Source organism: Nesoenas mayeri (assembly GCF_963082525.1).
Source record: "Nesoenas mayeri genome assembly, chromosome: Z".
In the NCBI taxonomy this organism is placed as follows: Eukaryota; Metazoa; Chordata; class Aves; order Columbiformes; family Columbidae; genus Nesoenas; species Nesoenas mayeri.
The window spans coordinates 74,858,422-74,871,597 of NC_137542.1; the positions used below are offsets into that span (position 1 = coordinate 74,858,422).

Here is a 13,176-nt window from a genome sequence, read left to right on the forward strand (position 1 = left end):
ATTTCCCAGATACATTTAAATATTTGATGGCTCCTACACACTGATGTTTTGCGTTTGTGGTTGGGAAAAAAAAATGATTTCTGTTGCAAAAATCCAGCACAGAAGTTTTTACAGAATTGTCTTTTAAAATCATCACTGCAGTATCTCTGCATCAGAAAAAGGAGAATGACATTTCTGAGCAATGTCTAATTAAGTATCCATCTGTACCTGTAAGCATCACTGCTTATTTTTCAGTGCTATGTTTTTCTCATTTAAGTAAGAAACTGGTCTTCCTGTAGCATCACCTTGAGATTACTTTTTCTAGTACAGTTATAAAGTGAGTGGCAAGAAAGGAGTGGGAGTTGTTCAGTGTGATCTTCCTCTCTCTGATTTATGAATTTCTCAAGTAGAACTGAAACAGTACGTTTTTTCTTTCTTTGAGAAAAGGCTTTGCAAGAACTGTCTGTATTCTTCCCTGCAGCAGAGTCTGTTGGAGTCACAACAGACTGAGATAAATATCAAGTTCTCTTTTATATGCATACTAATACTACGATTGTTGACTTTGTAAATAGCAAGTTCAGAGGACCTGAAGGGTACAAACCTCATCAGAGCAAGTGTCTTTGTACACAGAGAAACACACATCGGTGTGGACCAGATACATTTTGGTGAAGTTACCAGTCCCTATGCTGCTTCATCACTGAAAATATAATTCACTGGTTGCTGTGCGAGGGATCAGACTGGCGTGGTTTGAGTAGTTAAAGTAAGATCCTATTGAATAATAAAAAAATCTTCATAAGCTGTAGAACAGACTGTTAGTGAGGTGGTACTGTGTAGATGCAACATAATTATTTTTGGCTGATAGGGCAGAGAGATGGAAAGGCGAGTACAGGTGTTGTTATAGTCCCTTTGGGAGCTGAGAGGTGGGTAATGTTCCCAAGTAGGACGTTTGTGAACAAGTCTCTAGTTCTCTTTGTCTGCCCTTTAGCTTTGTGTCAAGCTCTGTTCTTTGTGCTCTCCAGGCTAAAGGGATGAATACTACAGAAGCTGTTCTGCAGTTATTAGAATTAATCATTAAATACATTTATTTTGGTCAGGCTAACATTCTTCTTGTAGGTGTCTGAGCAACCACATTTTTCCTTACATGTACATTTCAAAACTCTTAGAAAAGGTATTTTTCAAAGTGCATGGCCAGAGCAAAGCTGGGAGTTGCACTAGCTGGTGCAATACATATCCCACTGTGTATCAGTCATTTAATAGTCAAATCTGTATTTTACTTGCTTGTATGAGAGAACTATTTGATAATGTAGTTTTGCAGATGAAATATGTAGAAATATTGATCTTATTACAGTATTGGGATGTGTTTATGTTTCAGAACATGTGTATTCGTCATTTGGGTTTGTTGATGCCATGCCGTGGCCTTGGAAATAAATTTATTCTTACATTATATTTATTGCCTACATTAAATTACCATCTCCAAAAATTCTTCTAAGTTACTTTCAAGGGAGTATTACTCAGTGCAAGTATTGGAAAATATTTTTCTTTATATGTTCCTGTATTTTACAACATGTATTCTGCTTTTTTTCAAGTAAATATGCGGTTTACTGTTTTATTTGTGGAGTTTTGTTTGTTTGTTTGTTTTGGGGAGGGTGTTTGTATGTTTTTCTTTCACTTATTTGGCAGACCTAGAGTGGTCATCTCCACCTTTCTTTTATTATCTGATATTAACTAAGCTTTCTCTTATTAACTAGGGTTTCTCTTCTGTAAATATTTTCGTAATCCCCTTGCACTACTCAGCATTTAATTCATTAGCCTGAAGGAAGCATGAAGTCTATTTTAATATTCTTTAAAAATGAAGTTCTAAAGTGTTTTAAGGCAGATAGGACAACACTGAGCTTTTCACAGCACCTTTTAGGAGGAAGGCAGCCTAATTCTGTGCTGCAGATGGAGTCAGGGAAGCATTGTACAATTAAATATGTGCAATTACAGGCAGCTTGGGATGGATCAGGAAACTGAAGGAGGATTGTCAGGATACAGAAAAATCTCTCTGAACCACCCATGCTTTCTCAGGTTGCACAAGTACTAATTGTCCTCATTTGCAGAAATGTGTTTTCAAAAAACAGTATGTTAAGTCTCAACGCTACTTTTTCTTGTCTACACTTTTTTGTGGGGCTGCCATAAATTTATTGTTTACTATACTTTTATACCCAGAAATGATTTACTTCATACCATTTATCTGTAAGCAAATGTGATAATTAAAATATCTTTCTTTTGAATTCAAAGTGAAAATTTAACTGGAAGGCAGGGTGTGAATAATTAATATAAATAAAATTTCCCTGAAAGTGCTTCTGGTACTTTTGGGTTGATAACATGCAAGTTATCAATCAGATAAATAGCTTGGGCTTTGCATTTGCACTGAAGTGATGCAACTTATTAAATTATAACTTGAAGTGGAATTTAGGATATTGGTGTGGGTGGATACTGTTCGTTGCTTGCAGCAGTTACTGGGAACAAATCTGCCTTAAACACAGCTAATGCTTCTGAAGGCATTGCCTGTAGATGTCGTAAACCCGTGTCCTTGACCATTTCATATCGATTTGTGGCATTTCTTCTAAATACGTCTTTAGTATGAGATATTTGCTGGCAGCAATTCCACTGCTAAAGGAAGGTGTTTACTCTGTTGATGTTCAGCAGCCTGTTTTTTCAGATTTCTGCACAAAGCGACTGGATTTCTGCTGTGTCGTGTTGGTACTGTAAGTTTGCAAATTACCATAAAAACATGGTAATTTTATGAAGTTGAGGTCCTGTTCAGCTGAGAGTAGATTTCTCATAGATATGGAAACAGAACTATATTCTGGTGTGTCCAGGTAGATGACTACCGAGTCTGGGAATTTTCTGGCTGGCATTGTTCATAAAGGCAAAATTCTCCATTAAAATATGTTTAAAGTTCTAGGTGAAAAAGTTTAGCATATGTTGCTTACAATACATTGATTTACGTTTTATAAAGTAAGAGTTTAGAATTTTTTTTTTATTATTTTCTGATCTGTTTTGATTATTATAGTGAGGCGAACCATGTTTGATGTGATTCCTGTACCATCTTTCATGGGTGCGTGAAAGGAAGAATAGTGTGGTGTAACAGGAAAAAGTAAATGAAGAAAAGGCTGGAGGTGTCTGAAAGCCACAGAGATGAGGTTCTTAGGGACATGGAGGTTAATGGTTGGACTCAATAATCTTAAAGGTATTTTCCAACCAAAATGATTCAGTGATTCTGTGAATATGATACTGAACCATGCTGTCTGTAATTTAAATCATCAAGGTAATACTGTGAAGAACAGGACTTAGTTATTTGGGTAAATGATTCTTACTGTTCTGTTCTTGTGCAGGCTGCTACGTTGCTGAAGTCTGTGTCTAGTTCACCCCATCTTCCAGACCACGTGCTCCATGCTTTGAGACCAGGAGGATCTTGGTGTTCTGAAATGAAGATGGAGGCAGTGGGAAAAACAGAAGAACTTGTTGATTCAGAAGTTCCGCCAAAGACTTCTGAAAAGCAAGAGGTGGCTCCTGATGAAGATGGGCCAATAGAACTGGAGACACAAACCCAGAAGGACAGCGTGGCCGCCGCAGCGGACTCTGCGGTCCTCTCCTCCATGCCTTGCTTACTGATGGAACTGAGGCGAGACTCCTCGGAGTCTCAGCTGGCGTCTACAGAGAGCGATAAGCCAACGGGTGGTCGAGTTTACGAGAGTGACTCTTCTAATCATTGCATGCTTTCCCCTTCTTCCAGCGGGCATTTGGCTGACTCAGACACGTTGTCTTCCACAGAAGAGAATGAGCCCTGTCAAGCTGAAGCTGCTGTAGAAGGTGACCCTTCTGTGGTGTCTGGGGCTGTGGTGGGGAGGAAATCCAGGCGATCCAGGTCCGAAAGCGAAACTTCAACAATGGCTGCAAAGAAAAACCGACAGTCTATTGATAAGCAGAATGGCCGAGTTACCAAGGTAAAAGGTCACCGAAGCCAAAAACACAAAGAAAGAATCCGGCTCTTAAGACAGAAACGGGAGGCAGCTGCTCGCAAGAAATACAACCTGCTGCAGGACAGCAGTACCAGTGATAGTGACCTGACGTGTGACTCGAGCACGAGTTCATCAGATGATGATGAAGAGGTTTCAGGGAGCAGCAAGACAATCACTGCAGAGATACCAGGTAGAGGATGTTTTTTAAACTGAACTGTAACACATCTGACATCGTTTCTCAGCTGTCATGCTAATTTAAATGAGTGACACTTGAGAAAAACCAGGAGAACTGCAGCTCTGTGTAAATTTGAGGACTGCAGTGTATTAACAAGACATGGGCAAATCTTAAAAATCTGTTCTGAGGTTTCAGTGCACTTTTGCACACCAACAAAGCATAGAAATGGTGAATTGGCGGAAGCACTATCCTTGAGTTCTGGAATTTTCAGATCTTTTCCTTTGTAAGCCTATATGAACTATCAGTGCTGTCAAATCCCATTAGATGGTGATAATCTAATAAACACATTCTTAAGATAAGTGGCCAGCTTTGCTTTAATATTTTAAGAGCACAACTCGGCAGCTGTGTTAGAAATAACCTGGCAACCCTCCTGCCCATGTTACAGTAAGGCCCTGTTATTATTGCACTTATGCTGTGCTTGCAGCTCTATGTTTCAATGCATGACAAACCTACTTAGCCTTATTGTAAGTTCATGCAGATTGCAGCTGGTCACCTATTTTAGGACATAAATATGAATATGTTTACGCAGGTGCCCAAGCTATATTCACACTTAATTTTTCAACATTTTAGGCAAAAGCTGTTACCATTTTCCTGTGTCATAGGATCTATAATTTCTACACTTAAAATTTTCTGACACATCCATTGTAAGATTGGGGGAAGTAAATTATAGGGGCCTTCTAATTATTTTATTAGGAAAAGAAAGACTAATTCTTAAAGTTTTTTGTCTGCTGAGTCTTTGTTATTTTATTAGCCAAAGTGCCGTGGACAGGGTTTTATGTGAATTATTCTTGCAGCATATTATACCATAGAACCATCATCATATGGCAATCAAAAATAAAATCACATAAAAATAAACTTTTTGGCTTGCCAATTTTTACTGGGTTACATGCCTTTTTTCCTCTTGTGCTAAAAGATTTTTTTTTCCTAGATATAAGTATCAGCTTACATAGGGCCAGAACTTTTAAAGGAAAACTGCAATAATTAGTCATAACTTGCTGAATGAATGTCTGATAGATTAATTATTTAAAATATTTGCAGCAGAATAACTGTTTTAACCGACTTGATTATAGTGAATGATTCTTTCACTATGAGAACTGGCATTTTTCCCACATATGGCTAGGAAGCAGGTTGCCCAAAGGAAGTTAATGTTTTTTATTAGAAGGTCTAGGAAAGGCATAGTTTTAAGATTATTGTGTAGTAAACTTCTAATAGAGATCTAAAATTATTTTTACCAGTTTAGTAGTTAGTTGGACTTATAGCTTTCATAGTTTTGTGCCTGTTTATTTACTATATTTACACTTTGCTGGGCAATTGAAGCCTGATTTGAAGCCTGTCAAAGAAGACTATTTCATTGAGTTTTGGGACAGGTTCCTCCCCACTCCAAAAAAACCTCAAAACACACACACACAAGAGGTCCCCAAGGTTCTGTTATTTAAGTTGTAAAAGTACCTTGTGACCTGGAAAGGCACCACATGCTGTTTTCAGATCTGCCAAGATTTATGGCTTCTATTGCGGAGACGCGAAACCACTCTGGGGTACTTTTTGTGTGTCATTAGGCTCTTTCTGTGTTTGAGCTCAGCCTTAACTGTGAGATGCATCTAGTGAAAAGGTCCCATTGTAGTATATGGAACAACTTGATGACTTAATGATGAACACACCAAGGCCCGATTTTGTCTGCGATGCAAGATGTGGGAGTGCAAAAACCATCCTGGGGAACAATGCCCTTTATTCTTATTTCATAGCAAGTATCATCTGCTTGACACTGAATCACACTTAAGACATCAAAAGTTTTGGAACGAGGTGCGATGCGTACCTGCCACATTGCGGTTTTCCTTTAAACAGAAACGACTTTGGTTTGTGGGAAACAGTCTCCAAGTGCAAAAGAAAAATATTCTCTACAGAGATAAGGACGAGGTTGGCCAAAAGTGCATCTTGTGCTACTTGTGGGTTACTGAAACATTGTGGTCTTAACAGATGCAGTGGAGCTCTGAGTCTGAGCAGGACTCCCCGCTCTCCATCGAAGCAGAAGGTTCACATGCCATCTGCGATCCCTCTTCTTGGAACTGGCAAAGTGCATAACTACATATATATATATGTATATATTTATTTATTTTTTTAACTGGAAAGCCATTTTAGCGCACTTAGCATTACACTGTGAATGTCCTCAAAATTTAGGGAATGAACACATAGCTGGAAAATAATACAGGGTATCAAGAAGTATTACTGGGAATTTCAGGCCACGCGTGTCCTTTGCACACAGTCAAAAATGAAGAGAAGACTTCAGGTTTAACTTGATACTTGAGTGTCAAGAAACTACAATGCACCTGTCAGAAGGACATAAGCATGAAAAAACTTCTTCCTTTTGAAAAAAGTCTGTGCATATTGATGAAAAAGACTTTTGGTAAACCGGATTCCCCTTAGTCCGACTGTACTGGGACACTTCAGCTGTAGTGTTGGTTACTGTCTAAATGTAGCTTATTATTGTGGCTGATTTTCAGCTATCTGCTGTCTGAAAAAGAGCTTTGCCAACAGAGATGCTCTAAAATTTTTAGTTACAGTTAATTTAATGTGGCCTTCATATACAAGGGCTATACATACTCTGGATATTCAACTTATGTTGACACACGTAGTTTTACAAGACAGTTGATTTGTCTGTGGTCTGAAAATTTAAGTGCCACATTTTAAAATAAGCAGTTTTTCACTTTGTGTAACTAAAACTCTTGCTTTTCTTCTCAGCAAGGACTGAAGAGTAAAGAGTTGAGACCTTACTGGTAATACTTCAGTATGAATATTGTGAGCTCAGTAGGAGCTAAACACAATACAGTAGGTTATTCTGAATACATGATGTTGATTTATACTTGAAAATACAGGTTCAATCTAAACTTTATGGATGCTACCAATAATATTTTCACCAACTTGAGCAATCATAGTCTTGGCTCTTTAATTCAGGGAATGCCATGATTTTTGAATTATGGTAGATGGGCAGCAATTTCTTATCCTTTAATGACTGAGCCTGTCTGTTGGCATTTAGGATTTTGCCATTCTTGAACAAACACTGGATAATATTCACAGCATAAGAGCGTGATCTTTGAGTCCTGAAATAGGTTCTGGTAGACCTGCTGCTGTGAAAAGTTCTTCCTTTGTGCAAATTAACTCTCAATTAAATTGGCATGAAAGCAAGTCTGGGGATCAGTGTTTATTTCTGTATAAACAATTCTATTTGGAAGAAGGAAGAGGGTTTTAAAAATTCAAATATAATACGAAAAAAACTAGCATTTTAGCACCATTGAGCTTTTTAGAACTCAGAAAAATCTAAATTGAATTAGGAGTGACTCATGTTTTAGGCTTTCAAAAAGATATTTTAAAAAGTTGCAGTATTGATGTAAAAATAAAAATAAAAATAGGTGTCACAGCTCACATTTAAAAAAAGAAAAGGGTTTTTAATATGTAGAAGTCCAAAGAGAGGGGAACAATGTGCATGAGGGCCTCCCAGCCAGGTTACTTTCTCCTAAGATTGTGCGTAGACCATGTATGAAGCATCTTGAAAGGGATGAATTTGGTTGAAGTAACTCAGAATCGCAATTGTATAAGAATGGAGGTAGAGGGAAAGTTAAGAGTGAATTTCAGTAGTTTACTTATTTGGAAATGTTGGATAGTATAATGATACGGAGGAATCCACTATTGCTAATTAAAATGAAGTTGTGACATGTCTTCCTAAATTGTTACGTTGTCAGACTTCTTAAATTAAAGAGACAGCATTGGGGAATTTCTTTGATGCTTTTCTACATGAGATATCATCCTGAAAATAAGATGTACTTCTTGGATTCTGACCCCTTTTGTGATTGCAAATTTCTTCTTGTAGTCTGGCTTCAAAAACTATAGACCTGTAGGTTTATAGATAGCAAAAGGACCAGTTAGATAAATGGTAGCTTTTTAATATAATAAAAATGCATTTTTAGACGCGATTAATTTTTTTAACACTTAAGGCCAGCAGTAAAGATTGAATAAGCCATGTTATAAGAACTGCAGGGGAAGCCTCTGAACCATCAATTTGCTGCTACTGTAAATTGTAGATACACTATGAATGATGCCTTTTAAAAATAGTATTGCAGGGTAGTACATATTTCAATACATATTCACTTCAGTTTACAAAACGGTTTTGTTAACTGTGACCATGCTAGTTCATTCGTAGCTTTAAAACCCTAGTTAGATTATGTCTCACGTCTTGCCATCAATAGTTTTTATTTAAATTGCAATTAAACCTTACTCAACATTATTTAAAAGGTGTCGGATGGTAAGCCCATGGAAATGAGAAGGACTGAGGTTTAGTTACTTGATCTAGGGATAAGATCCCTGACTAATGACAGATAAAGAGAATCATATTGGACATTATATGAGCAGAAGGAATGTCTTTTTCAGGGAGGAAAAAGACATTGAATGTATAAAAGGAACCATGTTTTAGGAAAAAGATAGCATTAATTTTAGTTAAAATGCAGTTGGATGGATGTAAGTTAGTTGCTATAAAATAATTCATTTTTGAGCAGAGGATCTGAATACTGAATTTCCAGCCTGTCTGATAGGTAAGCGGACAGGAGAGAGTACTTAAAAAGTAGGATTTTAATAGCAAGGTTTTGGCCCCAATGGGTAGCATTGCTACTGCTCAGAAATAAGAATAATCCTAGGCTTTGTTTTGCTGTTACAGAAGGACTTAGCTGTACCTCATTTAAATAGCTCCTGAAAATAACGTACTGTTTAAGTAATACTGTAATTTCATGTACACAGTGGAATCCCTATAAAGATTTAGTGCCTTATGTTCTTATTAGTAAATATTTGCTTAGGTTGTGCAGTGATTTCTCTCATTCTTAGGATATTTTCTACCATACTTAAGCCAGAGGATCCCACAAGTTTCATGTTTACATATTAAATTTGTCAGATTCTGTATCTGCTTTGTGTAGTTTAATGTGATGCTTCTCTTGTTTGAATTAGGCAACGTTTGTGTGTTCAGAGGATGTGCACACGTGGTTTGTTATGACTCAGGTACAGGGCCTTGTTTCATGGGGTTTTATTGTTTCCTAGAGGATTCCTGAGTGAACTCTAGGCTTAAAAATACAGATCACACTGCCTTTTCATATTGATATCTAAAGATAATGAGGAGGCCGCTTTTTCTTGCTGCTGAAGTTTTTCCTGATAATCCCAAAGCCAGTCAATTTTGGTAGATGGAAAGAAGGGGAACCATTTCCTCCCATCTGTGCCCTGTCTGTTTTGTGCCTTGGCTAGAAGTGGGGCTAGAAATGCGTTTGTTGTTGGTGTGAGGTTGATCGCTCCTGCATGTCGTGTGGATTCCCCTTGTGATGGATCCGTGTCCGTCAGACATTCCGGAGGGTGTTTTCACCTCATGTGTTAGCGCAGCATTCACGTTATCTCTTTGTGTGCATGTGTTGTGTATTCTCTTTGATGTTTAGTGTGTTTTCCAAAATCAGACCGAGAGCGGTAAGCTTTGGGCTTGGCTGCTTTAAGTGCTGCAATCACTATATCAGCCTTTATCTCTGTTATCTTGTGTGTGATTTTGTGTATACTTAAGAGTCTGTTACAAAAGGGGTCAAGTATCTAAGTAAAATGTGCATAATTACTAAGTTAAACAGTAATATTTTGGATTGCAACTTGAACTAGACATGTTTTTGTGTAATGTTTTTGACACCTTCAGTTGAATCCAAAACAGGAATTGCAAGGCAATTGGACTAATTTGGTTTATTTATTAAAAGAAAAAAACACAACAAACCTTTGTGACATAATTGTCTGAGGATTCTAGAAGAAGACGCCAAAATTTCTCTTATAATCTTAATGAGTGCAAAATGTTATATTTTTTTGGACAGCAATACTGTTGGTTAATATTTGCTAATCCCTCCCCCATTGTCATACCCAAGGGACTCAATTAGAAAAGTTTGTTTTCCTGAGTTAACATGCCTTAATAAACAATATTATGTTCTCACTTAACAATGTCTTATCAAATGGCCTCAATGTCTTTAAAGCTGGCTTCAGTCGTGCTGGGGCATCTGGAGGAGCGACCAGGGAAATTCCAGGATTGCTTGACAGGGGCACCGTGTGGGATAGGAACTGCATAGGCAATGTCCTGGAAGAGGCCATGAACTGCTTTGCCGAGATGCAGAGGCAGACAGAGGAGAAATTCCGCATGTGGATAGAAAAGCTAACCCGTCTTGACACGGACGAAGAAAGCAAGCAACAACTGGAGCCCAGGGAACCTAAAATTCAACTAGTTGGCCAAAGAATCCCCCCTACCACACAGTCAGGGGCTTTCATACAGATGCCTGATAGCCAAGTACTTCCACAGCAGTCGTTTAATTCTTACGTGGGATATAAAAATGTCGATGCTGCGCTAGAGTTTCCAGCGACTTTCAATAACAATTTTCCACCTGTCTTTCCAGAGAACGGGAATATTGCAGAGCCTGATCTGAATCAATCACAAACTTAAAACAAACAAACAAACAAAAAAGTCCGATCTTTGCAATCTTGATGTTACTTTGGATTATGCTAAAACAAACGTTTGCTTTTCTCTTTGTGTATGCTTGTTTTGCTTTTCCTCTTTTGGGCTTTATTACCATCGATTTTAAGTTTTTTTTGTTTAATTTATAGAGAATATATACGTAGTTTTAAAAAACCCACATTGTACCCCTGTGCATGTGCCAGCACACCCATACAGACACCTTTAAAGGTGTGAGGGGAAACCACACTGAGCCTCCATCACCAACCTTGGAAAAGTATAACTTAGAATCCTTGTTTAGATACCCCAAAATCAGTACAGCTATGTTTGTTATAATAGGAACATTCAGAGCATTTATCCAAATGCTCTTTTTGCATGTTAAAACATTTATATTAGGAAGTAAGTTTTATATTTAAAGATGTAAAACACCCTAGAGAAGCAGATTAGGTACAGACTCATAACATTTCCTTAACTCTGTTTACTCCAAAGTTTTACAGCTTCAACATGTCACACGTCATTTTTTTTTATTCTTCCTTTTTAGGCAGAAGTAATAAATACCCTAAAGATTTAGCTATATATAACAAATGTGTGCAACTGGTTGGGGTTTTTTTTGTCTCCCATTTAGTAGTTAGTTTTCTGTCCAGAGTTTTTATTATTGTCACTGCTGTGTTGCACATGGCATATTTATGGAGGCAGCTGTCTTATATTGTGCGCACAAATACACACGTGTATATATATATATATATATGTATGTGTGTGTGTTCAGTTTGGGTGGAAGTCACCTCTAATTTTAGGTGTCATTTGCTGTGGATCTCCTTCTGAATCAAAGGGAAGAGATAAGCACCTACAAGAGGACACCTCCTGGCAGCGTCTTTCTCTTCCATTAATTGTCTAAACCTCCCACATAAACAATTTAGAATAGATAATTTTTGGCTAAAGTCAGGTGAGGTGAATCACACCCAACTGCGTGTGCCTGCATGACCCATGCACGGAAAATACTGCTGCTTTATTCTGTATATACGACCAAACTGCATCCTTCATGCTGGAATAAACATGGTTATGTCAGTCCTAAGATAAGCAGCCATGTGCAGATGGTTTGAGCCTTGGCACAGGCATTTAAAATAAGGCTCGACAGCCAGATTAGTAAACACTGTGGTGGTCTGAAGGTGTGGGCTGCTGGTCTGGGTCAGACAGCAAGAGCTTCTTCTGAACCACGTCTGAATGCCACTGAAATAATTATTTACTTGTGATGGGGAATGCCAGAACTTTAGGTTCATTTAAATATTACAATAACTTGCTATTGTGTGGATTTTTTTTATACTGATAGCCTGAATAGGCAGCCTTGAAACTGTGATGTTTAAAGTAGGATTAATTTTAACTATATATTAGAAATCTCTATTTAATTCTTATTATTATCACTACAGACAGGGATTTTTTGGTCATCTCTCCATTAAAGCCTTTCTTCCTATGAAGTAACTCTCCATAGCTACCAAAAACATATTTATCATCAGTTGGAACTTGCTAAAAGTTTCTAAAGCAAATTAAATGAAAATTCTCATTATGGAAGTTGAAGGTTTTTGCATAGAGATAGCTTAAGTAAAGAGAAATCTATATGTCTCCTTTCGGTCTGTTGTTTTGCTTTTAAAACCTAATTATGTTAGTGTAATTACTTTTCTTCCTGTTGGAAGTAACCGCTGTATCTTCTATAGATCTGATTTTCTTTTTCTCCCTGCAGTCAGTGGGAGTTTTTCCATCAATTTATGTGGGGTTTGGATCAAACCTCTAACAGGAACTCAAGAAATCCCTTTTGTTTTCAGTATAATACTAACACTGGTGTTTTAACATTATTCTTGGCACTGACTTCTTTTTTTTTTAACCATATGTGATGCCTTCATTAAAAAATGAGGTTAGAGAGCTGTGTTATTCTCACAGTCACTGTTTGAAAGACTATGCAGGAGATAATTTTTAAGTACTGGAATAAAATCTTTACAGATCACCTTCATGCATAATTTTGATACAAAGCTTTTGATATGAACTTGTAAGAAAACCCCCTCATCTGAAATTGCGTGCATTTTTAATGTAACTGTAGGTAAAAGTGAAACTAGTTATGTTGGATTGTAATTTAATAAACTTGTCCTCATTTGTTTAAAATTTAGGATCCTTCAGGGAAGATTTGCTGATATTAAAAAAATCAAATAATTCTGGCGTTGATAGTTTTGATATATACATACATATATATATATATATGCCTTTATGACAATGATAAGAGCAGCATAACATAAAGCATGACAACTTTACAAGTCTTCCCGTGCATGCAGAAGCAGCTTTTTGCAGTGACTGGTTTCTTTTAATGTGTAAGAGTCACTTAACTCAGTACATCTGTAAGCATGGCCTTAACCTTTTTTTAAAATAAAATAGCGTTAAATAAAATAGCAATTAGGTATTTCAAAACAAGT

At 37.2% G+C, this 13,176-nt stretch overlaps 1 protein-coding gene across 1 annotated transcript in view; it reads left to right on the forward strand.

Moving 5' to 3' along the window:
• Positions 1 to 13,176, forward strand: part of ARK2N (arkadia (RNF111) N-terminal like PKA signaling regulator 2N) — a 45,185-nt gene that overhangs the window by 11,883 nt on the left and 20,126 nt on the right. The window contains exon 2 of the mRNA XM_080363147.1: positions 3,360 to 4,176. Coding sequence (XP_080219273.1) covers positions 3,453 to 4,176 — 724 coding nt within the window. The 5' untranslated portion in view covers positions 3,360 to 3,452. The remainder of the gene's footprint in view (positions 1 to 3,359; positions 4,177 to 13,176) is intronic.